Below are 19217 nucleotides of genomic sequence, written 5' to 3' on the forward strand. Positions count from 1 at the left end.
AAAAGTTTAAAGGCTGCATGATGTTAATATCAAGGAAAGAGAGACAATTATTGTCATAGTCTTTGACAAACAATGTAAGACGAATCATCTCAATACATAATAGCCTGTATTGTGCAGGTCTCTAAGAGAAAGATTTGCATTGGAGGAGAAAAAGAGGAGAAAAGGAGAAAGAGAAAAAAACAACCCAAAAAGTAATTCAAGAGGATTATACATGTACATGCATAAACATTATACATGCATTGCGCGGATGTGAATTTGCATCTTATACTAGTAGCTCTTTCACCTCTGCTGTTGAATGAAAAAGATAAACTTTATACAAGAACAATTTGTTTCCTATCACCCTCTATAGACCATTGCTCTCGAAATAATTTCACGGCCTTCAAAAGGGTGCTGCGGCTCCACCCTTTGACCACGCAGCTTGTTGCGCTTTGTCCATCTCCCCTGCCAGACGGTTTTCGTCAGTCAGTCGATGACGTTGTCCACCGATGGTTCCACCGCACTCTGGGCATTGGCCGCGTTCCATCGCTCCACCACACTCTCCTATGGCGTAGATATGACCCTCTCTGCACTTGAACCAGTGACCCTGACTCAGTCCCATTGCCTGGACTACTTGCATCCGCTCCCTCTCGCTGATCCCGAGGCCGGGAGCTTCTTCGATTCCTTGCTCTTTCCGAATTGTGGTGATGATGCTCTTAGCTTCACTTTCCTGCTCAAGGGTGAGCGGTTTCCCGCTAGCTAGCAGCGCGTCAAAGTCCATGACACGAGTCTGAAACACGGGATGCTTGTCCCACCATGCCAGGTCGCGAGATAGTAGGTGGGCTAGGTCGATTTCCATGCCAGTGCGAATGATTTCGGACATCATGTCGTCGACTTGTTGCTCGGCAAAGCGATCAAGGTCTCCATCGCAAAGCCGGTGCTTCATTTTATCAAGGCGTGTAGACAACGGCTCTAGCTTGAATTGCGCGATATCATGAAGGGACTTCATTACCCTCTTCGTCGCAGATTCTTCCCTCAGTGCGCCCTCAATGCTACCTACTTGTCTTTCCAAAGCAATGACCTCCTTCATGAAGTTGCATCGATTCAGGCGCGAAACCACGGTCTCGAGATGATTACAGTCGTCCAGCTTGTCTCGGAAGCGTTTGAAGGCGCTCTCGTCCATTCCTCCATTTGCAGACTTGCTCAGCGCCCCCAGGTTCTTTTTTAATTGGCGCCGCTTTCCTTTCAGCTCCTTCGTGCTGCCCATCATTTTTTGCTTCACCGCTTCGATGTCAGCGAGGGCGCGTTTTATCACGTTCCCATAGCGCAGATTCTTCCGAATAGGCGTGCTGCACTTGGGACAGCCTTTCAGCTGAAATCAAAATGCACATTAAAAACTACGTTGAACTTTATAAGAAGCTATTCCTTCCTCCATTTTCCCAAACTACAGACATGATCACCGTCCAATCGGAGTATTGCTTTGAAAGGTTACAATACCCTGTCACCAAAGATCTGTGTGCAGTGACAGGAAAATAATGTACAAGGCATAATGGGAATAAAGTACCCATGGGCTCAAGAAGAAAACCATTATATGAGAAATGTATTCTTCATTGCCTAAATCAGCCGAAGAATTGCCAAGTGATATGAATATCAACTGATAAGTTATTAAGGTTCAAAAGACAAGGAATTGCTTACTGCAGTGTTGAAATAAAGGACGTGGAAATACTTAAAAGACCCCGAGGAAACCTTTGTAATGGTTTGGACCATACCATGACTTTGTCAGAGACCAACCTATGGTCGGTAAATTCAAATGCGCGGTTAACAAAATAGAACATTGTAAATTTGGCTTCATGAGAATGAATTGTATCGAGAGCATGCTAATTGTTTTTACACTGTATCTCAAAAGAGAATGACACCCAAATATATATGTGGATTGTCTGAATCCAGCAATAGTGAACATTAGTGAAGTTTGAGGAAAATCAGATGCGCTCAAACATTTTGACTTCTTAAAGCTTCAGTACCGCCATTGATGAGAAGATGTTGATAGTTTGTGACGTCACTGGAGAACAATAATATAAAAACAATATACAGAAAATTCAACATATTTTCATTTTTATAGCATAATGAAAGAGCACTTGACTTGCCTCTTTCAGAAAACAGAGGAAATAACATTGTCTTTAAAATACGTCAGTCCAACAAGTCGAGGGAATGTGTACTATTCGTGTAAAAGAAATGAAATTTGGAGGAATTCTTTTTATACTGTATATCGTTGTCCTGCGTCACGATTCACTGCAGCCTTCTCATCCAGCAATGACTGCACCGAAACTTTAAAAAAAAATCATAACTTTAGAACGGATTGTCAGATTTTCCTAAAACTTCACTGTTTGATGTAATGTCAGCTCCCATGTATATTTAGGTTACGAGGTGTTTTGAGAATTACCTGAAATCTTTTTTTTTTCAATAAAGAACGCATTCAGTCGGCACACAGTTACAAGTTTTAAACAGAAGTACGAACATGTATTGAGTTCATGTACATACATTATGCATATAAATACATAGGCCTATATATAAATGTGTGTATTTGTGCATTATATAATAGGCCAACGGAAAATGAGCGAACAAAATAATAGTCCTGTTGGTGCAAAGATTCGATGGGCGTGTGTACATACCTTAATGTTTTCTGATTCGTCTGTATCTGAAGGCTTCATCCATCTATCGAGCCCTTCGACTTCCAGCACGTGACCACAATCTTCCAATTCCACGAATCTGCGGGGATGGGGATGGTGGTAATAGGCAAGTTAACACATGCGTTATATCTTTTTTCCCCAAGCGGAATCTGACTTATTTATTCTAAAATTCTTTCACCGATTGCCGAATCGTCATCGCATCTCAAGTGGAAGAAGAGACGGGAATTTGCTGCAAGACTGTTTTCTCAAAATGCATCTTTTTGTTGTTGTAGTTGTTTTATCAGACCTGTTCTAATAGGAGTGTAATATACGGTTACATTTTTGAGCGGTTCACTTATTGCGACCCAGCATGTAACGTTGATTTTTGTGTTGTTTTGTGTTCTTTTTTTTTTTTACAATTTGATGTAACATGGAATGAATATTGTACATGGAGGTACAAGATATAAAAGTTTCTACGTCTGATGAACGTATCCTAACCTGGCATCAGGTTCGCTTTCTGAGCCAAAGAAGGTGCTGGTGACGTCTTCTTCATGGCAGATTCTGCACTTCTTTGGACAGGGCTCCCCACACAGTCCGATGCACTCATGGCCGCACCTAAGTGGTTTCGTACACGGCTGCTGGCAGGGCTCTCGATCGCAAGGCTTGCAACAGACTTGGCGACAGCTCTGATGGGGGCACTGCCACTCGCAGTGCTCCGTGCATGGGATGCATTCCTCCCCGCACAGTTCCGTGCACCTGCTGTGATTGCATTTGTTCTGGCAGTCTTCTGAGCATGGAGGACAGGTGGCTGAGCATTTACTCTTGCACTGGTGTCCACACACGAGGATGCGCCCACAAGGTTTCTGGCACGCTATATGTAAGCGACCTCGCATGCAGGTACCGCAAGTTCCCTGGCATACATGGCCGCACTTGAGCTCTTCGGCACATGGATGGGGACACATTTCTGCGCTGTCTGAACAGAGTACCTTAACGTTATGACCGCATGGCCAGCCATCACTAGTAACGTACTGGAGACATTTGGTTGCACACTCTTCACCACACGTATTTGGACATTGATGTCCACATTTAAGGATCTTCTCACATGCACTTCGGCACTGAATCATTTCAGTGGGAAGAGAACATGGCGCCAGTTGAGAGTGGCCACATCCTAGTTCTCTTTGGGAGTCTTTGTTGCACTCTTTGTCACATTTCTCAAAGCACTTTTTTGTGCACTTGTGACCTGCAGCGCAAATTAGTTTCTGACATGGTTGCTCGCACCGGTAGTTTCCCATTTGTTTGTTGTCGTGTTTGTGGCATGGCAGTTTACAGCTATGTCCACATTTCAGTCGTGCATGACATATGTTTCCGCATCCTTTGAGCTGTATTCGCTTTCTGATATCCCCGGGCTTGGAAGCTAGCGTTGACTGGTCACGGTGAGTACTGCAAGTCAGTGTCAGCTGTGGTCCTCCTCTATTCAAACGTTCAGCTTCCTCAAAGCACGTCAGAATAGACGCAGACTTTTTGGCCAGAACATCAATGTTAGATATGACATAGAGACCCTTTCTTGCACGAGTGAGTGCTCTCTTCATCCGTACTTCGTTTCGCAATCGTCCATCACGGATCTGGTACATTCCGTAAGTTGCGAGCAACACAAGATCGCTTTCACCCTGGAAAGTGTCGAGAAGATCCACAACGACGTGCTGGAGATCTGCTTTCCCAAGTATCTCCTTGACTTGCTCTTGCTGTTTGACAGAATTCACGAGGATAGAAATATCACCATTATGCCCTTGGAGCGTGACGTATTGGCACAGCTCAGACAAGAATTCAGCTTCGTGTTTGCTCGCTTCATTTCCAGTAAGACCATGGCGCAAGAAGTACACATTCTCCGCAACACCCGGCACGTTGGAAAACCTGGTCACGCTACTGCCATCCATCAGATCAGGATACATTTCTCTCTTCAAGAATTTTGAAATCTCCGGTCTCATGCGATGCTGAATCTTCAAGTTGTTAACTGCATAGTTCTTATCCAGAATGCGTTGGAAGAAAGAAATCTTCACATCACTCCTGCTTGCCAAGGCACTCACAGCAACATCAGGCTCCACATTTGGCACACATTCTCCAAGCAATATCAGCTGTCTGCAATCCGGAGAAAGTGTAGAGATAAGGACAGCCTCAGCCACATCTTGGGCTTGGTCGACTATGATTATCCGTGGCTGGACATATCTCAAAACATCGTGATTTGCTACTGTGGCAGAAGCAGTCATGCCAAGCACAGATGCAGCCCGAAACACACTGTATTCACTGGCACGGCACCCCTTTGCCACTTCATGCATGATGTTGTCTACTTCCTGGCAAATATCTAGAACGCGGTGTGATACCTCCTGCTCATACATGGCAACCCAGAATCTGTAGATCTTCCATTTCTCATGAAGAGGCAAGGACCAAAGATTTGTGATGCACTGAACCTTTTCCTTCTTCATCACATCATGATGCCTAAGTTGCCGCAATACCATTTTGCTTTCTTTTTCCTTGCCTTGTTTTGCTCTTTCCTTTGGATCGTAAGCTACTGCAAGACTACACTCTGTCCACTCTCTCTCCTCTCCGTGGATGTTTCCGACTGAAGTATCATCGGTCGCATGGCCATCTTGCATTTCCTCAGGTAGAATCCAGGCAGCCATACCTCCATTTTGACTGATGCTTTCAAAGTGATGTTCATCCATGACAGGTCTCAGGGAGCTGGCTTGTAGGATTGTGCCCTTCGCTTCCTTGATATTTCTGTGCAGTTGAGAGAGTTTCGTCCTGAGTTCCTCTACACCTGGCTGTTTTGATGCACCAGCCGATGTTCTGGCTACATTGCTCGCATCAATAGCATTGATCTGTGGATCACTGCTCTTGCTTCCAAACCTAATAATCCCTTTATCTTGGAATGTTAGTACGCCTTTGAGGAAGTGATCCAAGCTTGAGTCATCGGCACTTAGGACTAGAATAGGACCGCTGTCAACATCTGCTCGAGAACACGATGTACTTCCAATGCTTCGTCCCCATTCATGACGATTCTGAAGAAGAATTTCAATGATCTTGAGACCAAGGTAACGCTTTCCTGTGCCTGGCGTGCCCGCAATGGCAGTGAACTCTTGAGTCAGTGCTGCTCTCATGGCTTTCATCTGGAATTCATCGAGGCATGAAGATGTTACTTCAGGCCAGCACTTGACGTCAGTGAGTGGAACAGATGTTGCCCTGGCTTTAACGCTCTTGTGTTGGATCTCTTCCTTGACAAGTTGGCTCAGATCATACAAACAACTACTGTCGTCATCCCGGCAGAATGATGCGGCTTTCTGCGGTGAATCCATACCAATGAAGTGATTCTGAAGCGGCATGGTGACATCCGTCAAGAGTCGCAGAGTTGAAAGGACATTTATTACGCCATCTTCCATGACACGACAATCAATCATGTAGAAAGTGTCATGAACAAGAAGAGAAACAACGTCCTCCTTATGTGGAATGTGCAATTCCACTAAGCCTTGCCTGAGCCATTTTGCCTGTCTTTTGCTCACGATTCCGTAAACCAAAGTTTTGAAGTGATCAAAAGAAAGGCAAACAACTGATCCTTTCAAAAGTTGTGTGCTCGTATCCCACTTCACACTTTGAAATGGACTGTTGTCAAAGTGCATGCGGTACGTCAATCCGATGCGCTGTTCGCTGGACTCGACAATGCTCCTCAATGTCACATTTTGATAGACAGGAACCCTGTTCAACTCATCAGGTGAAAAATTATTCGAATCATACAATGCATGATATCGCGAAATTCTTTCTCGGATGGCAGCTGCGAATCTCTCTCTTGTCATCTGGAGTTGGGCGTTGATGCATTCCGTGGTTGATTCGTACAAGCCTTTATCTCGAGTTTCCGGTATCAATGGGGGCCGGTCTGAGTGGCGTATTTCATCCGAGTCTGGGAAGTTGCTGGTTGGAAATTTATTGATTGGTTCGCTTCGCTTCTTTTTCATGCTTGTACCGGTGACAACTGCTTTGCGCTTGTTGTCGCAACTTTGAAGCAAATCCTTCATACTCGCAGGTATGTCCACATCCTTTGATTCCATGTCTTTTAGAGCATCACCAATCACAAGGAGTAGCGACTGTGCGTCAGCTGCCTGCTCTCGGTTCGATATATTCAAGATGTCCTGCAATACAACCATTACTGTTTGAATCTGCTGTAGCAGCTTCTCTGGAGTCTCGTTGTCGGTATCGACTCTTAGGCGCAAAATGTACTGTGGCAAATGAAGCTTCAACAGTCTAGTTTGACGCCGTATTGTCTTGATCAGCTGTGACGCGTCACATTCTTTGTCTTGAATAATTTGAGCCAATATGTGCATAATATTTGCCAAGGCTTCCGGTGGCACCTCTCTCTGGCCCAGTAGCTTGCCCACACTACCTTTTTGCCTCAGTAGCTCTCCACAAACCTCTATAACCGGCTTAGTCATCAGCGATGTTATGAAATCCTCTTCCAAATCAGGATATCTGCAGTGGGAATGAAAAACAGAAATTCCTCTTCAAATCTCAGTTCAGTGGAAGATGAAGTGAAGCCATTAATACCGGAAGTTCCTATCTATACTTTAACATTTATGAAATACAAGGTCAGGATGAATTGTATGGACGTCAATATTCATGACTGTCTTTGATATGTTCAGAGCGATTTGAGGCGATGCAAAAACCTGCTAGAGTTCTTGATTCCGGTGCAGATTAGATGACACCTCTATCTTACCAGCATGCTGCAGTATACAATGTAACGGCGAATGGCAAATGGAGTTTTAAATCAATATCAATACTTATAAACCAATGTCTTTGGCATGCCGTAGTGTGCAGGGATTTCGAGAAATGACGCTCACTTTTGAAGGATATAACACGCTCAATATTGCCAATCAGATACAGCTCCAAGTGAGTCTGCGATCATTTTTTGAAGGTTTGCCCGTCATCAAAACATAGCTCGTAGTAAAATCAGACTACATGTTACCCTCTCCATCAAACATGTCTTCTGTAACGTGGTGATACACTTGTGCACGTAACAAGATATAATTGGAATATTGAGATATGCGTATACAGAGAAATATATACTATAGGAAAATCTAAATCAACCCACATTCCCTCATCATGCTCATGTTTAACTACATTCTACTGCCTTTCCTCTTACTCTTCTGCGTTTGACGAATCACTTTCTACTTCAAGTCGGGGTTCTTCTAGCTCTTGAGGATTGCTAATGCTGCTAACGACTGACACATTGTCGCCATCATCGCTGTCGTAGAGGCTCTCATTTTCATCTCGAATGGAACTACGATCGTAACTACTGTTGCGGCGCTGTCGACTTCTGTTCCGGTTGCTTTCGTTTCTTCGGCGCCCTCGTGTTCTCCCGTGCTGAAATTCCTCTCTTGTGCCTACGGAAGAAAGTCAAATCGGAAGAAAGTGACAATGACTGCGTGAACTCGCATGGATGTGATGACCCTGCGTACGCAAGGACATACACACACACATACACACAATCTACACACACACACACACACACACAAAGATTGAATAAACGCAACTTGTAATGTGCGCCCGTCTTCAATACACGGTTCATGCTATATAGTGACAAAGAACTTTACGTAGCTCAGTTGAGGCCTTGCTCGACGCAACTATACACTTGCGGATGCCAAACCAAATATGTGTAATGCTCTCATACCACATACAACTACTGTAGAGTAGGACCTCTGAAAGACTACTGAAATATCGTAAAAATCAGCAGATGTCTCAATGATCATTCAGTAAATTTTCAATGATCTCCGAGGTCCATCACGATTCCTAAAAGTGATCGTTCAGCGTTCAGTGAACTTTGTGTCTATCGTCTCCATTTTTTTCAAACGGTTTAAAGCAGTCTTTCAGAAGTCTTTCAGCAATCTCTCAATGAGCGGTCAAGGATCTTATTCATATCTTTCGACAGTCTCTCAAGAATTAGCATATCTTTTATAAAGATCACTGAAAGATCATTGAGAAATCATTGAAAAATTAGTCTCTCAATTTTAGTTTAATGTTATATCTGCATTTTTCATGAAAATCATACATAATGGTACAAGTACAGGGTATTTCTAATAAATTGTCATAACAAATTCACAGCATAATATTGAGGACAATGGGCCGAATGCATAAAACTAACAATTGCGTGTAAACAATTGCTTCAAACAAAAGCACAAGCTCGTCTAGCAAAAAATGTCATGAAAAAGCACGATGTTTTTTGATCTGATCAATAAATCCAGAAATACAAAAAAAGAGGTCACGCTCAAGCAATTGCTTAATGCATAACCTTTTGCTTGTCCCGCACAAGCAATTGCTTGCGTTTTCAGAAAAGGGACGTCACGCCTGTGCGAACACACGAACAAAGGCAGCTGTGACAGCATGTATTTGAAAGGATGTTTGTGTGCGAAAATATTTCCTGACATAGCAAAGGAGCTATGAAATGACACTCATAGAGTCATTATATGCACACAAAGACGTCACACGCATCTATACAGACACATACTGGCTGATTCCCATCACTGCTTGTATCGGTAGCCCGAATCTGCCAGGTCGCACGTGGAGAGAGGTCTTCCTTGCTCTCCACCGAAGTCAGGCAACATACACTGTACCTGTTTTTCATCACATTTTGTTTGCTAATCATTGGACATTCCCGTTGTTGAAACGAAAAAATTCGTCCCCTAATTAGGAGTAATTTCTTGTACATTTATACCACTCCTGCACAAGTTTTGTCTTTCTTTTATGAATTTGAAAATGATACTTAAAAAGGAACGTCCCAGTTAAGCACAAGCTCTCGCTCATTTTACAGAGCTTGGAAAATCGTAAGCAATTGCTAGCAAAAACAAGCAAAAGGTCCGTTTTATGTATACGTTTTTAAGCAATGTAATGCTTGATCTCTAATGCCCCTGTCACACTTTGCCGGATAAGGCAAACGTGTGGGAATTAAACGAATGTCGATTTTAGACATCCGTTAAAATGCGTTTTATTTCCTTTTTGTCATCTGGATGGACGTTAATCTTTCGGTGATTTCCGTCAGAGCGGCCAGAAAACTTTGTGCCAGCACAAAGTTTTTTCTCGCCAAAAACGAATAGCGCGATCCGACCTTTGTCCGATAGTTGCACGTTTTCTCCTGTATCTGCACTGTTCTTTGCCGTTTCCCACTCGTTTCCATCCGCTAGGCCTCCTTTAAAGTCCATTGCTGCAAGGGATGGGACAGATGGAACGGCTATGTACAGCACATCAAACGCATACCCACGGCATAGCCACGAGACGACCAACGGGCAAAACGCATGTACTTACGGGTGGCAAACGGACAGGACAGCCATCGCAGTGATGGTTACATCTTACCTACATGATATCTACAACACATTTACAGAATATGAGAAGGACATGAAGCTGATGTTTAATGAATATGTACCGGCCTTGCCGTAACTGATTCCTGCAAGGGCATATAAAAACGCCGTAGAACCTCGCCATTCTCATTCAATGCCTGTCTGTCGTGACGAACTGCCACCGGCTCCTATAGGTATACATCAAAGGCAGGTGTGGTCCAAGACGTGGCTTGGTCCTTAGAGACGCAGGTAATTTGGTTTGTATGACCAGTTGTCATAAAAACAAGATTGATAAAGGCGAAACAAATTACAGCTGCTTTACTAAGTCTCCCCGAATTCACTATGCAAATGTTTGTTTCAGGTGAAAAGTTGAGAGGCACATCAAAGAGAAAGCAAAATGCATCATGATGCTTCAAGGTCGGAAGGACTATCATAGGGAAACAACCTTCTCACCCTCTGTGACATGACAGCAAGTCTTTCGGAAGAGCAAGATTTTCAGACAGTTTACTATCATGGCTGTTAGAAGAATGTTGTAAATAACGAGGAACTGTATATCTGAAGAAATTTAGGGGAGCATCATTATCACACTAGTTGTACCACAAAAAAGGGGAGCCCAGCTGATCAGATCCGCTATCATCATGATCATGGTGCGATGAAGCACATACAATATGACTGGGCATCGGCTGAGATAAATTGTTGGATATTCACACGTCCCAGAGGTGGTGAACTTCGTGTTGAAAGTGAGACAATGAGTAGAAGATTTATGTCATCAAAATTAAAATCCATGATGACAAGGTTCGAATAGCATTAGGAAACCTAAACGAGCCATCTTACTGTGCTGCATTTGATTTGCTGTTTCACAGAAACTGTTTGAGAGAAAAATAGAGACTGCTTCAAGTTTTGAGTCCATGTCCCAACTTGAAAAAAAAAATTATTGCCGACATTGATATTCTGAATGCAGACAAATGTTAATTTGACTTCAGGATCTTCTAGTACAATTGATGAGTTCAATGAAGAATATGTGCCTTATCTTGAGAAAATCAATGTTGATATAGCTGTTAATCACTTTAAAAAGCATGTGAAAAAAAAAGAGAAAGCTAGATTTGTGCAGTAACACGGGGCATGTATGAAAGTGACTGTGTAAAGTGAGAAACAGTGAGGTAAATATACAATCATGTAAGTGATATTTGGAACCAAAATGAAAAAATAAGTGTCAAAGGTCTGGCAAAAGTAGCCACCATATTGAGGAAGAAATCAAGTCTTGGCCTTTGATCCCAAGTTTGGCGTATTGATGGCAGCTGATGAGATATGAAATGAAGTGGAGAGGCAGTAGAGGCAGAACTGGCCGAGTGGTGGACGCGCAAAGATGATGCACGTATTTGTAGCCCCATAGCCATCACATGAATGGATCTCTGACGTTCGATGTACGTCTCATGTGTCGTCCATTTGTCCCTCGTGCGTTTTGTCCTGTGGGCATGCAGCTCATATTCGTTTTTCATGCGTTTGCGCACGTTCCACTGTCCTGTACTCAATCGCCCCAGGTACGTTGTATCTTCATTTTGTTCGGCCCCTAGACCGTGCATGTACGCTCCTCTTAAAAAAAAAAAAAAAAAAAAAAAACTTTACACTTTGTCCACCGGACTGACGATTTGAACAACGAATGAGCAAAATATCACCCGCTTCTTCTACGATGGGCCTATCCGGCACAGTGTGAGAGGGGCTTAAGCAATTGAGTATATGAATATAAGAACGACCCAAGTCCATGGAAGACCATTTCGAGTAAACTTAAAAAAAACTTCATATCTTTTTTATTTGTCCAATGATATTCTATTTAACTGTGATGGGAAGGCAACATTGTATATACAAATTAGAACATATATTATTATGACAATTAACATTTACATTAATTGTGGAGAGGCCATTTTGTGTGATGGACTTGGGTCGTTCTTTGATTCATATGGACTTGGGTCGTTCTTTGATTCATATACATGATATTCTGCTATAGAGATGAGAGAAGGACGAGAGAGGGCGCTATAATATGAATGTAAGAATGACCCAAGTCCTTCATTCTTACATTCATATAAGATTTAACTCATTTATTTCAGGCACTTCCGGGGGTAATTAGGATTTATCATTTATACACAAGATGACTCCATGCATAAGCTACAATTTCCCATGTCAAACTAAATTTGGCCAAAAATTGGACTTGGGTCGTTCTTATATTCAGGTCCTCAATTGCTTGCGAGCAGCAAGCAATTACTTGTTTTTATGCATACGGATTCAAGTAAAAGGCTAGCACAAGCAATTGCTAGCTTCTATGCATCCGGCCCATTCTTTAACGTTATTACCAAATACAATGGAATAAAAGAAATCAGCAATACACTTTTTTTCTGGTTCTAAAGAGAGAAAGTACAACAAATGAGAGAGAGAGATATCTTGATTTTGATGGGAGATCTTGATTGATTTCTCGAAGATCACAAGGGAGTTTTTCAAATGATCTAGTGATTTTTCATTAGTCTTCTTGATCTCTAAGCGAACACTCTGCTGTCTTTAAAATCCCATATAGAGTCCTGAGAAATTTGTTGGAATGGTACTTTTTGGTCTATCAATGATCTCCCAATGGCGTTTAAAAGCCATTCCAAATAGACACTATTATGGTCTTGGAGACTGCTGTCGGATCTTGTCAATTTGGGGTCTCACACCTACAGTGGTCTCTCAAGGGTCTCTTAATGTGGAATGTGGGTCTAAGATACGTGCATAAATAAAAAAAAAACATTTAAAAGAATCTTGACTGAAAAATCATTAAAGACACCAACTAGAAATGTCGCTATGGCGACTGGCATGCCTCCGCCATAATGCATGATTCTCCTAATAGGTCTAAATAGTACATGTGGACAATGTGTGATTACATTTTCACAAAATTGGCAAAATATTAAAATGACAAGTTTGTCACAAATGTGCTGAATGCTCACCTTCCTTGACCTAGGTTTAATTGGATGAATAGGAGAGCATGTATTTGGGATTTACGGACTTTAACTTGACTTTGACCCATTCATACCATTATGCATTGAGTAATTTTCAAGGTATGGAGAAAAGTGCAATTTCTGTATTGAATAGTAAATTGTTACCATTTTCATATCACCTTTGACTTTAAAATTCATAAGATAATCACCGTCAGGCAGAAGATGCATAAATATGTGGTACGTTTCAGGATAACCGAGATATGGAGGAAAAACTTAGTTTAGCACTTTTACTTGATCTTTGACCTTTTGACCTTTGAGGCAAAAACAAAAGAAAAAAAATCCAGATAGTCTCTATTAGGTTAAACATGCATACACCTAGTGTAAAAAAATAATCCTGCTGGCATTGCATAAACATGAGGGAAAAAGTAAATTTTGAAGTGTTGCCCTTGACCTTTGACCCCTAACCTTTGACCCCATGAACCCTAAATTCTCTAGATAATCACTGGCAGTCAGTACATGTATATATACTATGTTCCATGAAGAGACCTTAAACAATTTCCAAAGTACAGAGAAAAAAGGTGAAGTTTTAATATTTTACTTGACCTTTGACCTTTGACCTCATGATCAAAACTTTCACCAGAGAATCTTAATTGGGTAATGAATGTATACACTCAGTTTCAAGACATCTTCAGGAATTGCATAGATGTGATGGAAAAAGTGAAATGTTATGTATTTTACCTTGACCTTTTGACCTTTGACCTTGAGCATGTGCACCCAAAACTTGATAGGCACAACTTCACCCCCTAATACACATACATGCCAAGTTTCATGACCTCATGACCAAAACTTTCACCAGAGAATCTTAATTGGGTAATAAATGTATACACTCAGTTTCAAGACATCTTCAGGCATTGCATAGATGTGATGGAAAAAGTGAAATTTTATGTATTCTACCTTGACCTTTTGACCTTTGACCTTGAGCATGTGCACCCAAATCTTGATAGGCACAACTTCACCCCCTAATTCACCAACTTCACCCCCTAATAGGATACCTCAAAAGGTTTTGATAGTTACCTTGTCCACAAAATTCATTACGGACGGACAACCCGAAAACATAATGCCTCCGGCACCACTTCGTGGCGGAGGCATGAAAAGCCCTTGTATTGAAGCATTCCAAAGTTGGAAAAAATACATACGAAAACTGTATTTGCATACATCTATACTAAACTCATATACAGACGCACACACACCATCATCATCATCACATCATCTGAATTCAGTTGATTGGCACCTTTTGCATTATCGGATAATGTCGTACAATACATCATTTTGTAGTTTTCCAAATCAACAATACATTTCAATTTTTCCTTACGTAAGTGTTATTTCTTCATTTTTGTGCTTTTTTTTTCTTTTTTGCAATCCAGAAATGTTCTTTAAATCACGAAAAGACAGTAGAGCCCCTTTGACCTCCGAAATTTTTTTTTTTTTTTTTTGCAATCCAGAAATGTTCTTTAAATCACGAAAAGACAGTAGAGCCCCTTTGACCTCCGAAAAAAAAAATTAACGTTCGTTTAGTCATTTAATACAAAATACCTGGCATCCAATAACACGTGTTTTCCCCAACTCGCATTATTCAACTCTTGCACATATCTTGCGTACCTTTTCACAATCCCAAAACCAATGTATGTTTCAATATTTAGTTTTCACAAAGAACGCATATTATCTTTAAAAAAAAAAACAAAATTCAAACAAAGTTATGTTATTTTGTGTAAATCACCCATGGAAGGAGTATGAACTAAAATCAGAGTTAGAACTAGAGTCTTTCAAACCAGAAATAAACTGGAAACCATGATGGTCAACCTCGTATCTCTGAATGGTATGACTCTTATAGACTGATTGCAAAATGTTCCTATCTCCTCTTGAAATATGTTGCAAAACCTATTAACAAATATCCCGTATCATTATTCTCACCCAGATATCTTCATTGGTCACTGAAGTGCACTTAAGACCAACGACCAATTGTGTATCTACCACTTTTCAAATTCATATCACAGAGTTTTCAGAGTTAATTTCAAATATCTAATCCTAACATTAGAAATCAATAATCGTCAAAACAACGGCCTATTGCAACTGATTGACAAATTGCCCTACATCGACGTAAATAAGCACTGAATTGATCAGTGTTTTAGTGGTAGCCATGATAAAAAATCATGGGCGTACATTCTCGAGCAGGATTCGAACCTACGACCTCCTGATCTCCGGACAGGCGTCATCTCTACTCGACCACCGAGCTTCCGCCAGACAGCAAGTGTTGGTTCTAATCCTTATAGCATGCAGCGGGTATACTGCGTAATTAGTCAAATTCATGAAATTCTTCCGTTGAGATGTTTTCTTTGCAACTGGTTGACAATTGCCCTCCGTCTTTGTAGGGCAATTATCTATCAGTTGCAATGAAAACATCTCGACGGAAGAATTTCATGAATTTGAACAATGACCTAGTAGATAAATAAAGAAAAATTCCCAATGTGGAAAATTTCATCGAATACATCGTCCCACTCTGTAATAAAAATATCTGTTATCGAAATTAATTTGGTTTATTTCAATATCCTGCTTCAATTTAAAAATATAGATCGCAAAATGTTGCTACTCTAAAAACAACAACAATTTCTTTGTGTCATAATTACGACATGCACCCCGTGTGGCCTCGTCCTTTACGTTACGATTTTTTTTTCTCTTTGTTGGATACGAATATTTTTTTTTCTTCAGAATATTCCTTGCGATCTGCACCTTCATCAACCCAAACTGCTTTGCCCTAATTCTACTTCCTTCTAAAGAAGATAATCACACAAGTGCGCGCGCGCGCGCACACACACACACACACACACATTTCCTACAACATATATATGGCGCTATACAAATGCTGCATGGATCATTATCATCATCATCACACACGGATCTTCCCACATGAAACCAGCTAATTCTGGAATGATGTGAGAAGTAAGGTAACACAAATTTCATGGGAGGGTCTTGCTTCGAGCATTTATTGACAAGAGAAAAAAAAAAGACATACCATGGTCTCGTGAAGGTTGACCATGTAGCCCTTGTTGGTGCATGGGATATGCAACACCTGTTGGTCGAGCCTGCTGTTGGGCCGGTGGTGGGCCTCTTGGAGGAAACTGTGGCATGCAAGGTCTATAACTTGCCACTATCGGACCTTGCTGCGGGAAGTTACTGAAGAGTTGAGGTCTGGGACTAAATGATTGGGGACCGCCTTGATGTAACGGTGGAGGTACCAATGGAGGAGGAGGTATCAGTGGAGGAGGAGGAATACACGGCTGTGATGAAAAAAGTCCTACTTGGCCATGGGGAATGTCGCTTTTAACTGGTGGTCTTCCGGGCTGTCCCATCGGCGGTGGAATGAACTGTTGTGCCTGATATGGCTGCTCAATAAACAATATAATATTATCATACAATTGATAGGACGAGTAAATACAGCACCATTGCATGCAGTGAACAATATTTTTTTTTTTTTGGCAATGATTAGAATATTATTGTTTTAACAATAATGATGAAAATAACTACACCTATTGCGCGTGCTATCGTGTATGGCTTGAGGTTCGAACACAATATTTTTCTTAAAGAATTGTTGTGTAATGAGTTCCCTCGGCGCCTTGTGAAATTTGTATGACTTTCCTCAATATAACCCCTTGAAATCTTGTTGACATCAATTTGAGTTTTGTAAACCGTTTGACTCTCTGTTACACATCGCATAAAATGTAATCTGAGCGGAACTAAAGTGTAAATTCAAGGAAATTAAAACTTGGCACAAATTATTTACTGTGTTTATCCTAGAATCTTAAAAATGACAAAATGTAAGACTTTTGCGCATTCCACAACGGGGAATGCAACAAGAACAACAACAAAAACAATAAGTCATATGATGTCTGCGGCAATGAATGTTCATTTTGCATTGGTATGGCATTTATCCCGGATAAATATAAATTCAACACTCAAGCCCTTGTATTTGTTACAGCTGTACAGAACAATACATGACTTACCGGGGGAAATGGAGGGCCGCTTGTACCGACTGGTACACTCTGGCCTGCAGGACTGTGTGGCGGTCGCATTCCGTCGAAGTCTGACTCCTGGATATTTCCACTTTCATTCAACTCTGACCTGCTTCCTGCATGTCTTAATCCGCCTTTGCCACCCCGACCCCTACCTCGATCAGGGCCACCACGCCCGCGAAACTGTCCGCCGCCTCTGTTTCCACCTCCACGACCTCTGCCCCTTTCAGATGGTCCATGTTCAGTTTCCTCGTGCCTCACCTTGCCGCGTTCAGGGTGCGCCCCGCCTCTCCCTCGATCACCGTGCCATCCTCCTCTCCCTCGTTCATGTCCGCCACGTTTCCCACCTCGACCATCCTTGCTCCCGTTGCCAAAAGCTCCCCCATCGGCTGCACAGGGCCCGTCTTTGCCACTTTGCCCACGTCCGTCATATCTGGAAGAATTCTTTCCCCCGTGTTGAGCACCGCGATGTCTCTGCTCATTCTCAGTTCCTCTACCTCGGCCACGCTTGCCCCCTCCACCCCCTTTCTGTTTGGTATCCATGACAACCCTCTTTATAACGAGCAAAGTCTGTAACTTTGGCAAAACAATTTCTCGAGTTTGTTGGACAGACTTGATCCATGCATGCTCTGTAAAATCAAACAAAAACACTTTACAGCGTAAAGACAAGTAAGTGAAACTGGAAGTATCGGCAAATTTATATTGAGATTTCTTATAAGATTTTGAAAATGACTGTCCCATCACCAGACCTTGTTTAAACATCGTATACATCAACAGATTTTTGTGTAAAAATAGATTCCGAAGTAATTGTTATACTGTATATAGCAATACGCCTGTACTCTCTAAAAAAAATCGAGTAAAAATATTCACTCTTAAAAGAGTGAATACAAAAAAGAGTGAATTTCGAGTGAAATTGGAGTGAATTTTGAGTGAAAATGCTCATTTTCACTCATTTTGGAGTGACGTCAGGGATCACTCGAAGATTTTGGAGTGATCCCTGACGTCACTCCAAAATGAGTGAAAATGAGCATTTTCACTCAAAATTCACTCCAATTTCACTCGAAATTCACTCTTGTTTGTATTCACTCTTTTTAGAGTGAAAATTTTCACTCGACTTTTTTTAGAGAGATCATATTTTTCTAGCTAATTTCCGTCCCATTTCAACTTAATACAAACTGTGTGTATTATATATAGGCACTGATAGGCTATGGGAGAGATTTTGTAAAAATACAATTTATGACATCTCTTGAAGAAAACAGCCTTTATCGAAATATCATTGATTTAGACGGAGACAGTCGGTCGTCACACCTTTTGTCAAAGTTATGAATGGATGAAAGCCATAAACAAAGAAAAAGTGCTTGGGATAAAATATTCATAGACTTGAAAAAAAAAACACACGTTTTGTTGCGTCACTTAATCATAATTTGCTTCTTAGCAAATTACGCTATATTGGAGTATCAGATGAAATGTTTGCCCTGGTTTACCAATTACCTGAAAGGGTGATCTATTTAAACTTTTCTGAATTCAAATCTTTCATCTCCATTTCCCGTCTCTTCTTAGCGTATCACCGGGATCGATTCTTGGTCCCCTTGTGTTATCAATACTTTATTTAGACACACTGCAAATTTCTCAGTTCAACTGCATGCAGATTATCCCGTTGTTTATTTTTCTAATAGCAACATTGATGATGCCCGTGCAAAACTTACCAATGATTTGTGTATTTTTCATAAATGAATATGTATTTTTTTAAGGGAACAAATAAATTTTGAATAGAATGCATTTTTACCTAAGGGCTGATTTCACGGAGCACGCGAACAACTTGCTAATCAAAAAAGGATGCGATTGTCGAAGAAGTAGTCATTTCCACAGTAAAATTAGTTACTTTTCAGGGATGTTGCTTCATTTTCTGTATCCAATGTGCATCACCCCCCCCCCCCCGCCCCAATACAATATGATCTTTTAGAACACTTTAATGATAGAGACAACTTTGTCCCAAAATTGCTTTAAACAAGTAATCTATTAAAATTTATGCCAACGTTTGGGGTAAACATAATATTGTGTAACGCTGGACAGAAATATAGGGCCTACTAACATGAAGGTCAAATTATGAATGTTCATTGAATCCTCTCTTTTTTAAATTGAATGGTCTAATTTTGATAAGAGAAGATATTA

General features: G+C 41.2%; 1 protein-coding gene across 1 annotated transcript; it reads right to left on the reverse strand.

Annotated features, from left to right (window-relative positions):
* Positions 1–379: 379 nt before the first annotated feature.
* LOC139712624 (NFX1-type zinc finger-containing protein 1-like) lies at positions 380–17284 on the reverse strand. Its single transcript, XM_071624435.1, has 6 exons — positions 17201–17284; positions 16049–16418; positions 7828–8068; positions 3141–7157; positions 2646–2742; positions 380–1348 (listed from the first exon to the last, which is right to left on the reverse strand). The coding sequence occupies exons 1-6, from the start codon at positions 17282–17284 to the stop codon at positions 380–382; spliced, it is 5778 nt and encodes a 1925-aa protein (XP_071480536.1).
* Between the last annotated feature and the right edge of the window lie 1933 nt (positions 17285–19217).

The sequence above is a fragment of the Diadema antillarum genome, unplaced genomic scaffold, assembly GCF_040938485.1.
Source record: "Diadema antillarum isolate AM-2024a unplaced genomic scaffold, OU_Dant_1.0 seq00001830_RagTag, whole genome shotgun sequence".
Lineage (NCBI taxonomy): Eukaryota > Metazoa > Echinodermata > Echinoidea > Diadematoida > Diadematidae > Diadema > Diadema antillarum.